This window comes from Chelonoidis abingdonii, chromosome 4 (assembly GCF_003597395.2).
Source record: "Chelonoidis abingdonii isolate Lonesome George chromosome 4, CheloAbing_2.0, whole genome shotgun sequence".
Lineage (NCBI taxonomy): Eukaryota > Metazoa > Chordata > Testudines > Testudinidae > Chelonoidis > Chelonoidis abingdonii.
The window spans coordinates 5,501,517-5,516,765 of record NC_133772.1 but is presented as its reverse complement, the minus strand read 5'-3'; the positions used below and the strand labels follow the sequence as shown (position 1 = coordinate 5,516,765).

The following is a 15,249-nucleotide window of genomic DNA, read 5'->3' as shown; positions in this document are numbered from 1 at the left end:
AGGAGGAGGTTGATGAGGTCTCACAACTTCGTGGGACCAAGGATAGGGTGTGGTTCTCCCTCATGCTGCAGAAGGGGCAGGCCTTGAGTATGGGGGTGAACCACGCCAGGTACATGCCTGTGCTTACGTCTCCGTGAAGGAGCCACCAAGTGATGTCCCTGGCGGACTGTGGGAACCAGATGGAATATTGGCTGGTGGTAGGTAGACCCGCCATTTGGGGTCAGGGCAGGACACGAGGATGAGGAAATGCAACATGTGGAGCACAAGCATGCACAGTTGGGCCCTAGGCATGGTTCGGAAGTGAACCAGCTGCAGGGTATGCAGACAGCTTGGAGTGTGACAGGGTGGGTGCTGGGCGGGGGGGCTTGTGGAACAGGGGCCTGATAAAGAAGTCCGGAGGACCTAGGGTGAGGGGTGGGCAGGGAGCTCCCACTCACAGGCCCTGCTGCAGGCAAATGAGAGAAGCAGGTGATAAGGCTGCTACCACCTCCTGGAGCATGCGCGGGGGGCGGGGGGGGAGAGGAAGGGTGGAGAGCCCCACGCGCTGATTGAGCACCCGAGGGTCCACCCAGTCCCCCTGTTGTAGTCCAGGAGGTCTCCGACCCTGGTGGTTTCTGCCAGGACCAGCCTCGGACACAACAAGGGAGAGACTGCCAACTGCACACAAAGTTGGGAGTTGTGTAGCAGATGCTCCACTGAGAACAGCTTCCTGGTCTGGAGGAGGTCCTGGTAGAAGACCAGCAGCTCGGAGACGTCTCGTGGAAGAGTCCTCAGGTAGTGAAAAAGGAGCTGCTTATCACATCAGAGCCCTCGGAGGTGGTGGAGGAAGGTGTGAGCCAACGTGCTCCATGCCTGACTACCTACACCATAAAGGAGTCTCTGCAGGGCCTGGAGGCAGAAGACATGGACCTGGCTACGAAGGCAGATCTGGCCCTGTCCTCTCTCCTCCAGTGAAAGACTCAGGACCCCCTGCAGAGACCCATTGCAGTCCTGGCCAGAAAAACTCCAGGGCTGTCCTCTGGAGCTGGGCCAGGATCCCCAGGGCTGGGCTCAGGGTGTTGAGCCGGTGCCAGAACATAGACAGGACTAGCTAGTTCAGCACCAGTGTCCTCTCTTGTGGGGAGAGACTCTGGAGCAGTCCCATGCATCTCTGCAGCTGCTCACCCACCCTGGCTGCCAAATCCCTCCAGCTCTCCAACAGACAAGGATGCGTGGCAGAAAGCCAGACGTCAAGATAGAGCAGTGGACCCATGCATCACTGGATGGCTTGAAGTGCAGGGGGGAGGGAGTTCGCCTGCCTCTCATCCCAGGCCACGAGGACAGAGCTCTTGACCCAGGAGGAGGAGGCCACTGAGTAGATGCCTGGCAAGTCTTCACCTGAACCAGGTCACCCGGGTCCTGGACCACAAGGAGCACGTTGTCGGCATATGTCAACAGGACCAGCCGCACCTGACTGACTCGGTCAGTGTCCAGTGGAACCAGACCAGACATTCCCCACATGAGCTAAAAAGCTTCCCTGTTAATCAAGGCTGGCTGTGTGGGCCAGTTACCAGTAGAGGGGGCCAGTGTGCTGGACTGAGCAGATGGGGGTCACATTTATTTGAAAACCTAAACATTGGTGGGGAGGGGGGTTGGGGGGGGCGGTGCCTGTTAGTGGAGATGGGGCATCTCTTTCTCAAAGCCCCCCTCCAGTTCAGCTAGGAGTTTGGGGGCTGGAGGCAGAAATCAGTGTGGGAGATTCTCTGGCCCCTAAATGTTTTTTACACTCAGAACAGAACTGGGGCCAAGCATGCTGGGTTGAGGGGATCCAGCTGAGGAATGAACAGCCAGAGGGCACTGAGTGAATGCAAATCCCACCACTAACCCCCTTTCTACCCAATAAACCCCAGAACCTTGTGACATCTGTTGGCCTTTTTGCAGCATTAAAAATAGACCATTTCCCCTCCTTTTTGTTGCTGCTCCAGGACAGTACTTTGCCATTCATCCCATGGCTCCTTTGGAGCCTCTCGTGAAGCACCTGGGCCAAAGCCTTGTTACAAGTTCAAAGAAATGATGTCCACCACTTCTCCTTTAGTCACTATTTTATTGACACACTTGAAGAATTCTAGCAGGTTAGTGAGGCATGGTTTCCCTATGGGGAGGCTGTGCTGGTTAGACACTAGCATATATCACTATCTTCTAGCTGTTTGGTAACTATTTTTGTTTGTTTGAACCAGATTGAACAGATATGGAGAGGTAGGGCTCACAGGTCTGTAATTCCCACGATCGCCCCAAACAGCTTTGGTAAAATCACTTGCAAAAGACATACATAAAAGAGAGTCTTTTGCCACCACACTCTGTGTTTATGTAAGGATTTCTAGCTGAGGAACTCAAAAGCTCTTTACTCATAGATGAAGCCTCACTAGCCCAGATGGACATGGAGAGGGGAAGTCAGTAGAAGGGCTGCAGAGAGAACCCAGGAGTCCAGACTGCCAGGCCTAATCATAGACTATCAGGGTTGGAAGGGACCTCAGGTCATCTAGTCCAACCCCCTGCTCGAAGCAGGACCAATCCCCAGATTTTTACTCCAGTTCCCCACATGGCTCCCTTAAGGATTGAACTTATAACCTTAGGTTTAGCAAGCCAATGCTCAAACCACTGAGCTATTCCTTCCCTCTAAAATCAGATGTCGTCAGGGACCTTCGGAGGTCCAACCCCCTAGATGCTGCCTAGATTATTGTGTTAGAAAATAAAAAACATTTTGCAGAAAGCGGCTCATGCTTATTGAGGTTGTCTGCCTATCTGCCTGAGAGCAGAAGGAACGAATATCATTCCCTGCCTGTGTCTGCTCTACAATATTTTGTCTAGCCTAGGTGCTCTCATTATAACTGCATATTAGTGAGGGGAGTGCTTTCAAACTGGGGCTGCCAGACTGTATCAAACCTGGGATTCCTCTGGCCCAGTGGCTTCTCTCTGACACTGGGCTGGCACCAGATGCTGCAGAAGAAAGTGAGAGGAACTCATGTTTGGGATCATCTACCCATCTGAATGTCTCATCCTAAATCATAATAGCTAGAGATCACCTTAAACCTTGGAACCTGAGGTTTAATATCCCTTTCAAACCCACTTCATCATTTACTATCATACAGATCTTGTTATCCACATAAACATCCAGCCCCTCTTTGAATCTGGCTAAGTTCTCAGCGACAGCAGCATCCTGTGGCAGGCAGTTCCACAATCCAGTAACACACTGTGAGGAAGAGTCCTGAGGAATTGGTGGAGGGCTGGAACCCAGTTTTGCAAAAGGACAAAGATGGACATGTAGGTGAGGGACCAGCTAGAAAAGGAGGCTAGGCACAAAAATCAGGAATTTGAAGAGCTTAAAAGTCTTTAGTTTCCCTCTGAAGCACTTTGAATAGAGGAAAAGGCTCTCAGTCTTTGGCAGCCTGGTGATTAGGGCTTTGCTGGCTTCCTGAGCCAATCATGGGTTTGAAGCTTGTGGAAACTGTCCATTTCTTCCCACAATTACTTGCCTGTCTCTTAGCTCCTTTCTGATTCACAACAGCACCTCACCTTTCACTCTGTGGTTAACAAAATTACTTAGCAGTCTTCTTAGTCATTAGACCCAAAGCACAATCTCTCATTTCCCCCTCCTTCTTAATAACAAAACTCCAGAGGAGTCAGCAAAATGAGTTTAGTTTCAGTGTCAAAGATTTGCTAAAGATGAGAGTTGTACAATGGTCACCCAACAGACAGTGAAATCTCAGCCACTTGGAATATGCAGAACAAGGCTGGGCCAATACACTGTTCGGTCAGTCCTGCATTGGACGGGGAGGCAATGAAAAGCAGTACATGTAAGTGATGTAAACCAGAGACTGTCATTGACTGTGTCTGTGCAGCACCGGGTGTGACTGGGCCCTGATCCCAGTCGTTCTGTGTTTGTGCAGCGCCTGGCATGACAGGGCCTGATCTCGGTCAGTGTGTGTCTGTGCAGCGCCCAGTATGATGGGGCCTCATCTCGGTCACTGCGTGTTTGTGCAGCACTGGGTGTGACAGGTCCCTGATCTCAGTCACTGTGTGTCTGTGCAGCGCCTGACACAACTGGCCCCTGATCTCAGTCATTCCGCATCTGCGCAGTGCCCGGCACAACTGGCCCTTGATCTTGATCACTGCCTGTCTGTGCAGCGCCCGGCATGACAGGGCCTGATCTCAGTCACTGTGTGTCTGTGCAGCGCCCGGCATGACGGGGCCTGATCTTGGTTTGCCTTCATGTGCCATGGCTGGATCCTGCTTCCCTGATGGAAGGAATCAACCAGGGCCACCCTGATGCAAGATAGGCTGGGATCTCCAGCATGTCCATGGGGCATCCTAGTGGTCTCCATATTGGGTCCCTTAACTCAGAAGGGAGAAGGGGGAAGCAGGGAAGGGTCCCAGTGTTGCCCTGGCTCCTGGGGATCCCCATATGGGGTCCATAACTGGAGATGGGGCTAAGTGATCCCCATATGCGGGGGACCCCAGCTCAGGTGGGCCTGCAGACTCCCAATACAGGGCCCCCGGATCAGGTAGATCCCAGCACAGCTCCCCTAGCTGAGATGCGTCCTCTGATGTTTGCTGAAAGCTGAGCTCCAGCAAAAGCTCTTGCCGCACTGGCCGCACTGGTAGGGGCGCTCACCGGTGTGGGTGTTCTGGTGCTCCAGCAGGTTGGCGCTCTGGCGGAAGCTCTTGCCACACTGGGGGCAGCGGTAGGGGCGCTCACCAGTGTGGGTGCGCCGGTGCTTGATGAGGTGGGAGTTCTGGCAGAAGCTTTTGCCACACTGGGGGCAGGTGTAGGGGCGCTCGCCGGTGTGGGTGCGCTGGTGCTGGATCAAGTTGGAGCTCTGCCGGAAGCCTTTGCCGCACTCGGTGCAGCGGTAGGGCCGCTCCCCAGTGTGGGTGATCTGGTGCTTGGCCAGATAAGAGCCCAGGGCGAAGCTCTTGCCGCAGATGCCGCAGCGGTGGAGCTTCTGGCCGGCGTGCGTGCGCCGGTGCTCCGCCAGATTGGAGCTCTGGCTGAAGATCTTGCCGCACTCAGGACACTTGTAGGGTTTTTCGCCGGTGTGAGTCACCTGGTGCCGCAGCAGCTTGGAGCTCTGGCCAAAACTCTTGCCGCACTCAGGGCACTTGTATGGCTTCTCAGCCATGCGGCAGCTGCGGCGGTGCTCAGCCAGCCGGCAGCTCCACAGGAAGCTCAGGCCGCACTGCGGGCAGCGGAAGGGTTGCTCTCGCTGGTGGTGTCGCAGGCCGGCACTCTGGGCATAGCCCTTGCCGCACTCGGAGCACTTGAAAGGCTTCTCCTCCCCATCGGCGCTGTGCCGGGCGCGCCGGTGCCGGGCCAGCTTGGCGCTCTCCAGGAAACACTCTCCACAGTCGGAGCAGGTGAAGGCCTCATCACCAGCGTGGGTGCGCTGGTGCACCAGCAGCGTGGCATTTTGGTGGAAAGCCTCCCCGCACTCAGAGCATCGGTAGGGCTTCTCTGCACCGTGCTGGCTGGCCCGATGGGCAGCCAGGGCAGCACTCCAGCCAAAGCCCTCCCCACACTCCCCACAGCGGTAGGGGCCTTGGCCGCCAGTGTGGGTGCGCTGGTGTTTGGCCAGGTCCGAGCTGACCACAAAGCTGCGTCCACACTCCAGGCAGTGGTATGGCTTCTCGCCGGTGTGGGTGCGGCGGTGGGTCACCAGCGTGGACTTGCGGCCAAAGCTGCGCCCACACTCGTCGCAGCGGTAGGGCCGCTCCCCGGTGTGGGTGCGCTGGTGGTGCACCAGTGTGGAGCTCTGGCTGAAGCGGGCGCCGCACTGGTGGCAGCGAAAAGGCTTCTCGCCAGTGTGGATGCGCTGGTGCTCCAGCAGGGTGGAGCCACGGCTGAACTTCTTCCCGCACTCCGGACAGCTGTGGGGCTTTTCACCAGCATGAGATTTCTGGTGCTCCAGCAGCGATGAGCTCCAGGTGAAGGCTTTGCCACACTGGTGGCAGCGGTAGGGCCGCTCCCCGGTGTGGACCCGCTGGTGTTTGATTAGATTGGAGCTCTGGGCAAACCCCTTGCCACACTCGGAGCACCGGAACGGCTTATCCTCCGCATTGCAGGCCTGTTCACCTGCACCTGCATCACGCCATCTACCTTGTGGCCTCTCAGAGCTCCCGCAGGAATCGTCCCCTTCGGAGTGGGCTGAGAATGGCCCTTCTGGCTCCCCATCATCGTCGTCCTGCTCCTGCACATCATCAGCCTCCTCGTCCTCACTCAGGGCCCCGTCATCTGGCAGAAGGAAAAGAGAGAGGGAATTCAGACACACGTCAGTCACACCAAGAGGAGGAAGTATCTAATGGGGAGGGAGGGCCCTGCACTGAGCATCATAGGTGTCAAGGCCAGAACAGCCCACTGTGCCCATCCAGCCCAGCCTCCTGCCTCACCCAGGCCAGAGCATTTCCCCCAACCATTCCTGCCTCCAGCCCAGTAACTCCTGGCTGAGCTAGAGCGGAGCTTGGAGGAAGACACCGCTGGGGTTGGTCGGGAATTTTAAAGGTGCAGACCCAGGGCTCCCAGGGAACCTACGAGCCCTGGAGGAACTGGCAGCTACTGCAGTACAAAGAGTAAATAAAAAAAAGGGGTCATGCAATGTAAATGAAAGGCAGCAAATTCTAAACCTTTTTCCTCTGGTGTATAAATAGCCCATGGAACTCATTGCTACCAGCTGTAGTGGAGGCTGAAAGCTTAGCAGGACTCGGAGCAGGCCTGGCTGTCTATGTGGATAACAGGAACATCCAGAACTACTTAATGCTAACGGCTTGAGCCGATCTCTAACTATTAGAGATCACGATGGGATCTAACATGGCGGCAGATTAGCCTCAACTTGCTACTGCAGGTTCTCCCACCTTCCCCTGTAGCATCTGGCACAAGCCACTGTCGGTGATGGGAGACTGGACTAGGCAGATCCGGGAGCTGATCTGATCTGGCGACTCACTACGGTCCTGCTCCCACTGCCGGTTCTCTTCCAGAATTCCTCACCTGTCAGGACAACTCTCAGCTCCTCCCGCTCATCTGAGTCAGCGTCACATAGCTCCTCCCCTCGCTCCATCCACGAAAACTCGGCCGAGTGCGCCATCGGGAAGCTTGGGCATGGGAAAAGAAGACAGGAGATGGCCATTAGCATGAGTGAGACACTGGACCCCAGATCGAGGCTGGTCCCCACAGGAGACCCAACACCCAGAGGGGAGCTGACAAAGTTGACACATTTTTATTGTGAGCCATAAATCCGTTCCAGCTCAGGCCCTGAAACCACCCTGTCACAGGGCAGCTGCCTTTTTAAATGGAGATGGGTCTTGGCCCCACCCAACTGTCCCGGGGGTGGGGGAGGACAAATGGAAAAGGCCATGTGACCCGACTCAGGCCTCTGGGGCAAATAAGGAAGAAGCCTGGGAGTGTCAAAGCGGGAAGGCATGGGAGGGGGATTGGCAGGTCTGCAAGCAGTGAGAAGGCTGCTGCTGCAGGGGACACAGGTGGAGAAAAGACTCCAGTTCGGTAAGGGGGACTCCAGGCAGAAGGCCTGGGAGTGGCTGGATGAAGAATCAGGAAGGATGGATTTATATAAACCCCAAAATATATCAGCTTCTGAGTTAGATTCTTAGGGCTTTATTTTGTAGCCGTTTATGATAACAAGCCAGTCCAATATGGGAATTACTGGTTAGGAGAAAGCCTCTGAGAAATGACTGAGGAAAGAGAAACTATAGCTGCAGGGCCACCCCATGCCTCAAGGGGGAGCTGTGGAGGCGGAGACCGTTAAACCCCCCCTACAACGCAGCCTGATCCGTTATTATTATTCTAATTCGCACACAGCCCCTGCCCAGAAGAGCTTACAGTCAAAACAGACAAAGGGCAGGACAAGACACGAGGCGCAGAGCGGGGAAGCGACTTGCCTAAGGTCACCCAGCAAGCCAGTTTTAGAGCTGGGAATGAACCTGGGTGTCCTGTGTCCCAGTCCAGCACACTCGTCGTTAGACCCCAGTGACTCTCAGTGCTGCATATGACAGATGCTCCACCCTGCACTGGGCCCCAGTTATTTCGAAGCGGGGGTCCACACAGGTGTAAGGGTCAGATCACATGATCAGGCCCCACACATGTAGTTAGAACCTTTCCTCTGTGACTCAGGCTTTAGCTACATTTGGGGTTAAGTAGCAATTCCAACCCTGGTGCAAATCTCCCATGTAAACTGGGGAACAAGTTGTTTCCATAAATCACCAAGATTTGTACGTTTAACTCTGATTCTGAGCAGGCTCCATCGGTGAAAACACAGGGCCACTGTCTACACGGGATTAGGGGTAGGGGGCAGATCACGTGCTTCACAGCAAGCACCTTACAATGAGCATTCAGTCCCTGAGCTGGGAGGCTGCTTTGGCCTGGCCTTAAGGTTACAGATGACTGAAGAGATTCTGGCTCTTCAAATCCACGCCCTGACCAGCCCCTTTGCACGGTTCCCACACAGCTTGCGGCACTAGAACAAGGAACAAATTGCAGAGACCGGGACAGGAAAAAATGGGGAAGAACAAATTGTTGGCTGTAAATAAACTGGCCCATAATTCTGCCAACCCAAAGAGTTCAAAAATGACGAGTCAGGCCCCCAAAAATATCAGAGCATCTTAAAAATGAGAATTTAATATAGCATTTTTTTAAATTCTGCTTTTTGAACCTTTAAGACCCCGCCCCCACAAATGACAAGGGCTGGAAATATACTCTCCCCTCCCCTCAACCTAAAAGCTGAGATTCTCCCATAAATATATGGACCCAGTTGCTGGGGCTTTAGGGGGAAAAAGAAAAACAGTTAAATATTATCATGAAGCTCGTAGTAAAAAAATCGCCAGAGCTGGCAACACGGGGTGAACGAGTTATTTGATGCAAATAAATTGGCCCAGCTACAGCACACAGGAATTACCGGTGTGTCTAGCCCAGTCTCTTCTCTGCCAATGCCCAGGACTTGATACTGCAGAAGAAGGTGCAAGAAACTCAACCTTTTACAAATTCATAAATTTTAAGGCCAGCAGAGCCCATTGTGCCCATCCAGTCCAGCCTCCTGCCTAACCCAGGTCAAAGAATCTCTCCCAGGATTCCTGCCTCTGGCCCAATAACTCCTGGCTGAGCTAGAGTGGACCACTGAGAGAGAAACGCCCCATCTCCACTGATGGAAAATCCATCCTGTCCCTAGGGGAGCTGTTCCAACCATTAATTCTGCTCCCTGGTAAACACTGGCTCCTTAATCTTAGTCTGAATTAGTCTCCCTTCAGCTCCCAGCTATTGGACCTGGAGGTTAAAGAGGCCTCTGCCCTCAGAAATCCCCTCCCTGTGTTGGTGCTTAAAGACCGGGATCACATCAGCTCTTAACATTCTCCGAGTAGAGAGCACCATTAGTCTCTTCATGCACAACATTCTTGTGGCTCTTTTCTGAACTGTAACAATTTCTCAGCATCCTTTCTGAAGTGTGGGCACAGTATGCGAGAGTGGTCCGAGCAATGCCATAGAAAGAGGTACTCGATATTCCCCTGCTTACATAGCCAAAGATCAAGTTTGCCCTTTCAGTTCAGCATTGCACTGGGATCTCCTCTGCCGGATGTTTTCACCTGTCCTTTCTAGAGTCACTGCCTTCCAGGACAAAGGTTCCCATCCTGGCTGTGTGACCCATATTCTTTGTTCCCATGTATGACCATGCATTTGGCTGGCTTCCAACGCACACTGTTCAAATGAGCCCAGCTTACCAAGCAACATGGGTCTTTCTGTGTCCCCACCGCTAGCTGCCACTGCCACCTATTCTTGTGTCGTCTACACATTTTGTCAGCAGTGATTTTTATATCTTCTTTATGATTCATGTTGCAATTAGAGTTTCAGTTAGAGGACACAGGGACAGACGCCTCCACCCCTGGCTAATAACGGAGAGCACAAGCAGATTGCGTAAAGATGCCTGTATTATCATTACACTGTGGGTGCCTGTCCAGCACCCACAATTGGAGGCCGGTTTTCCAGGTACTTAAGTCAGTGGTTAAATTTCCTAGAGCACTAAGCATGCAGCAGCTCCCACTGAGAACAGTTAACCCAGAGTCCCTCTGGCCCTAGCATTTTGCGGGTATGTCATCTGTACTTTACTGTGCGGCTGGTGTGTCCAGTTAGACTGTAGGCGCTTCAGGGCAGCGACTCTCACTGCGTGTCTGCGCAGCGCCCAGCACGACTGCGTCTCGTACTTGGTCACTGTGTCAGCCCGCGACGTGCCTGGCCTAACAGGGCCCTGATCTCGGCCACTGTGTGTCTGCGCAGCGCCCAGCACGACTGCGTCTTGTACTTGGTCACTGTGTCAGCCCGCGATGTGCCTGGCCTAACAGGGCCCTGATCTCAGCCACTGCGTGTCTGTGCAGCACCCAGCAAGACTGGGCCCCATATGTGGTCACTGTGTACCTGTGCATGACAGGGCCCAGTCTCAGCGGAGATTTAGACTATCCTGTAATACAAATACATAACAACAAAAAGATTGGCTCTTGCCTCTGAAAGGTATGCAGGGGCCTCACAGATTATTCATATTTACTACTGATATCATATCATAATAGCACCAAGAGACCATAACTAAGATCATGGTCCTGTCACTGCTAGCACTGCACAGACTTGGAATCACTGGTCCAATAAGGGTTTCCTGTGTAACCAGCCAAAATCATTCTCCTCATTTTACTGTTGGAGAAACTCAGGCCCAGACAGAGTCCATGACTTGTCTGCGGTCACCCAGAAAGCATGTGGCAGCAGGAACTGAACGCAAGTCCGCATAGTCCCAGGCCTAGACCTTCACCCCAAGGCCCCCCTGGCAGAGCAGTAAGACCATCACGTTCTCGGTCCTAATAAAGGGCAAATGGGCTTGGGCCATTACCTCTCCTCGCTAGGATCCTCCAGCGGAAAGGGGCCATTGCTCTCAGTATCAACCAGAAAGTCAGGGTACGTCACAGACTCCACCTAAGACAGGAGAGACAAGGGAGTGTGGGGCGATTTACGCTGGCCTGGTGGGACGGGGCAGCCCAGCCCAGCCCAGCTGAGATGTCCCACTGAGCCAGCTCCTCAGAGAGAGAAAGCTCCCAGCTCCAAGAGCCTCTGTGCTGGAAAGGCCCACACACACCACGGGCCCCTGCCCCACAGGGAAAGCACACACACAGGGTCCAGGGTAAATATCACAATCACATGCACATACACACAGACCCTTCCTCCAGTGTGGAAGGACCACACACACAAGCATCCTGGGATAAGTTACACAAACTGGGGTCTGGGCCAAATCACACACACCTGCACAGACACACACACTGGCGTCTGGAGCACACCACACATGCATATGCATGGATGTGCGCGCACACACACACAGGTCCCAGGGTAATTCACACACATTGGAGTCCTGGGGGTAAACGACACAGGCATGTGTGCAGACACACTGTGGTCCCAGGAGTAAATCATACATACACACACACGCTGGCGCCTGGGGTAAATCACACAGTGTCCCTCTCTCTTACAGGCACACACGGCAGTCTCAGGGGAAATCATGCATGCACAGACACACACACTAGGGTCTGGGGTAAATCACACAGACACAGGGGCACACACGTCCCAGGGGTCTATCACAGACACGCACTGGATCTCTCTCTCTCTCTCTCACATACACACAAACACACACAGGTTCAGGGGGCACAGCACAGACACACATTGGGGTCCTGGGGGCACAGCACAGACAGAGACACACACACACACTGGGGTCCTGGGGGCACAGCACAGCACACACACACACACTGGGGTCCTGGGGGCAGAGCACAGCATAGCACAGACACACACACACACTGGGGTTCTGGGGGCACAGCACAGGCAGACAGACACACACACACACTGGGGTTCTGGGGGCACAGCACAGGCAGACAGACACACACACACACACACTGGGGTCCTGGGGGCAGAGCACAGCACAGCACACCACAGACACACACACTGGGGTTCTGGGACCACAGCACACAGACACACACACTGGTGTCCTCGGGGCAGAGCACAGCACAGCACGCACACACACAGGGCTCCTGGGGGCACAGCACGCACACACACACACACACAGGGCTCCTGGGGGAACGGCACAGACACACACACACACTGGGCTCCTGGCGGCAGAGCACAGCACAGCACAGCACACACACACACACACACACACTGGGGTCCTGGGGGCGCACACACACACAAACACACACACACACACTGGGGTTTACAGGGGCAACACACTCTCTCGCGCAGACTTGCTGTGTTGGGCTGGGGGCACGCGGGTCCCGTCCCCCCCGCAGGCCCGGCCCCGGCCCCGGCCCCGGGCAGCGCGACAGGCTCTAGCAGGCCGCAGGGCAAGCCAGCACCGGCCCTTTGTCCATCCGCGCCGCCGCTCGGCTCGCCCCGCGGCTTCCCGCCGCGCCCCGAGCCGGGCGTTCCCCGCCTGCCGCGGAGCCTGGCCCGGGGGGCGCGGAGCCGGAGCCGGGCCCGAGGTACGAACCTGGGCGGAACAGAAGCGCGGGGGTGGCTTGGCCTAGCCCCCCACCCAGGTCGATCCCTTGGTGCACCAAGTGCGGGGGGGGGGGTCTCCGCAGCTCCCCCACTACAGCCCCGCACCCTGATCCCGCTGCACATGGGGCCCCTAGTGCACTCAAATCGGGGTGTCCGAGTCCTCCTGTTCCCCCCCATATGGGCCCCTCCCTGGGGCACTGCATCCAGGTGCTGAGCTCGTGGCATCTCGCCCCGCTCCCTGCTTCCCTCGGGCCCAGAACCTAGGTGCTGAGCGCATGGAACTCACCTTCTCCATATCCCCCCGTGCTCAGCGCCAGGGCCTACGAGGGGTTAAAATCCACAGACAATGCTGGGACTGGGAGGAAGGGGGCTGTGTTGGGGGGAGGGAAGAGGCTCCTCCTCCCTACTCATGCCATTGGCAGATCTCCCGGCCCCATCAGGAGCAGGCAAAGCAATTGATTTGCTTGCATAGCGTGTCTGCTCCAATGCCCCATAGCTCAGGCTTTTTCCCGTGCCCCTCGTGTTTCTGGGTGATCAGTGAGTCCCCATGTGAGACGCTGTCCCCTCCCATTCAATAACTGGGGTACTGGATGGGGACACCCATTTCCAGCTCCGCCACTGACCTGCTATGTGACCTTGGACATGTCACTTCCCCTCTTTGTGCCTCCATTTCCCCTCCCACTCCTTTGTGTGTCTGGTCTGTGTACAGTGTAAACTCTTCAGGGAAGGGATTGCCTAGCACCACCGGGCCTAGCGCCTCTAGGCACTTCCGCAATACAAACCACCGATGCCTTCTGCACAGTCCCCAGGCTCAATCACTCCAGTGGCTTCTCTACAAGCCCTTAAAGGCTGTTTGTTAGCGCGTGCTGTCTGGCTGAATTTAATTAACGCCTGCCAAAGCAAAGCGAACCTGGAGTTAATTAGATTGAGCTTCATAATTCCATGTGTCATTGCACCTTTAAAGGTAATCTAGGCAAAGCCAAATAATCACTACATCCCGCCTCCAATCCAGTGCTCTGAGCTACTCCAAAATATTCTCTTGTGTCTAGTCACTAACCCAGGTAGTTTTTTGGTTTCTAGATGCATGTGCAATGGTTAACCACTAGCCTAGGAGCCAGGGAGACTTAGGTTCAAATCTCTACTGTATTACAGACCTGCGAAACCTTGTGCAAATCACTTAGACCAAGTCTATGCTAGAAATTGTTTGCTGATATAGCTGTAATAGCAGACCCTCATATTACAGACACAATTTATTCTGACAAATAAGTGCTTTTGCTGGCATAGCTTCTACTGGTTCCATGAATGAAATAAGCTTAACTGACAAAAGCATTTTCATGCCAATATAACTGTGTCTAGATTAGGGCTTTTGTCTAATATAGATTTTTTAAAAAAAAATTGCACCCCTAATTGGTGTTACTAAGCCAGCAAAAGTTTCTACTGTATACTTGCCCTCAGTTTCTCTGTGCCTCAATTCTCCATCTGTAAAAACAGGAATATCTCCCAACATCAAAAGAGTGTTGTGAAGATAAATAAATTAAAGATGGACTTAGTTAGGATGGTGAAGGCGGACCCTGTAAAGTATCTGAGATAGACAGACATGAAAACTATGTTCTTAAGATTGCAAAGTCAGATACACAAAAAATAGGAAATGCTGAGTTAAAGTTACTTGACATTAACTCTGCCCCTTTGTGGGTATGCATTAAAGTGCAGTCTGTCCAACGTGCTCTCTCAATTTATACTTCTGGTGGCATGGACTGTCACTTATCATCTGTCTGTACAGCACCTAGTGCAAATGCAACTAATAAATAATAATTGTAATGGGGCCCAATGTGATTGAGACCTTTAGGAATATCACAATATAAATGTTAAATAAAACCAATAGCAACAGTTGAATTTTTCCAAGCTAAAAGCGTTTCTGTTAAAAACTGCCTTTAGAAATATAAATATTTTGTGAAACATTGAGTCAAAAATGTTCATTTTTAAAATTCTTAAAAATTATTTCAACATTTTAATAAAAGACACTCATTTTGTTTTCCAAAAACAAGATATCTGGTAAACAAAAAAAAAATCAGTAATATTTTTGATTTTAAAAAAAATTAAAGAATTTGCAATAAATTGCAAAAAATACAAATTAAAATTAGATCAATTTCAAATATTTTGAAACAAAAAATTGACACTTTTCCTTAAAATGGATTTATCAGTCCTAGTTGTTAATCAACATTAATATTCACTATATTAATAATATATTAATGCATCATATACTTTTTTCTCCAATTGGGGCAGAGTTAAGGTTGCATAGATAACCCTAATTCTGATATTTCTTATTTTTTGAATGCTTGACTTTGTAACTTTAAGAAAATCCATTTAATAGTTTTGCAGAGTAGCTGGGGGATATAGTTTCCTAGATATTTTTAGAAAAAATGACACACAACTACCCAGAAATTCCAACATGTGGAGTAGTAACGACCCCAACATCTCCAGTGGAATTTGAATCCAGGCTTTGAAATAAATATCTAAGTGTCAGCTGAATGTTATTTACTTTGATGTGTATGGTCCTAATAGTGATCTGCTGGTTTCTTTTCCTTGTCTAAGGTAATCAGGACTCCTGGGTTCTATTTGTGACTCAAGGAGGGGAGTGGAATCTAGAGGGTGAGAGCAGAGGGGTAGGGTGCAAGTCAGGATGCCTGAGCTCCAAG

The 15,249-nt window shown here is 52.6% G+C and overlaps 1 protein-coding gene across 1 annotated transcript in view; it reads right to left on the bottom strand.

Annotated features, from left to right (window-relative positions):
* Window positions 1–2,063: 2,063 nt before the first annotated feature.
* The window catches only part of LOC116825113 (uncharacterized), a 29,563-nt gene continuing 16,377 nt past the window's right edge, over window positions 2,064–15,249 (bottom strand). Inside the window, exons 7-9 of the mRNA XM_032780848.2 lie at window positions 10,908–10,990; window positions 7,019–7,122; window positions 2,064–6,268 (exon numbers count right to left, since the gene is read on the bottom strand). Of these exons, the coding sequence (XP_032636739.2) occupies window positions 4,563–6,268; window positions 7,019–7,122; window positions 10,908–10,990 (1,893 nt within the window). The 3' untranslated portion in view covers window positions 2,064–4,562. The remainder of the gene's footprint in view (window positions 6,269–7,018; window positions 7,123–10,907; window positions 10,991–15,249) is intronic.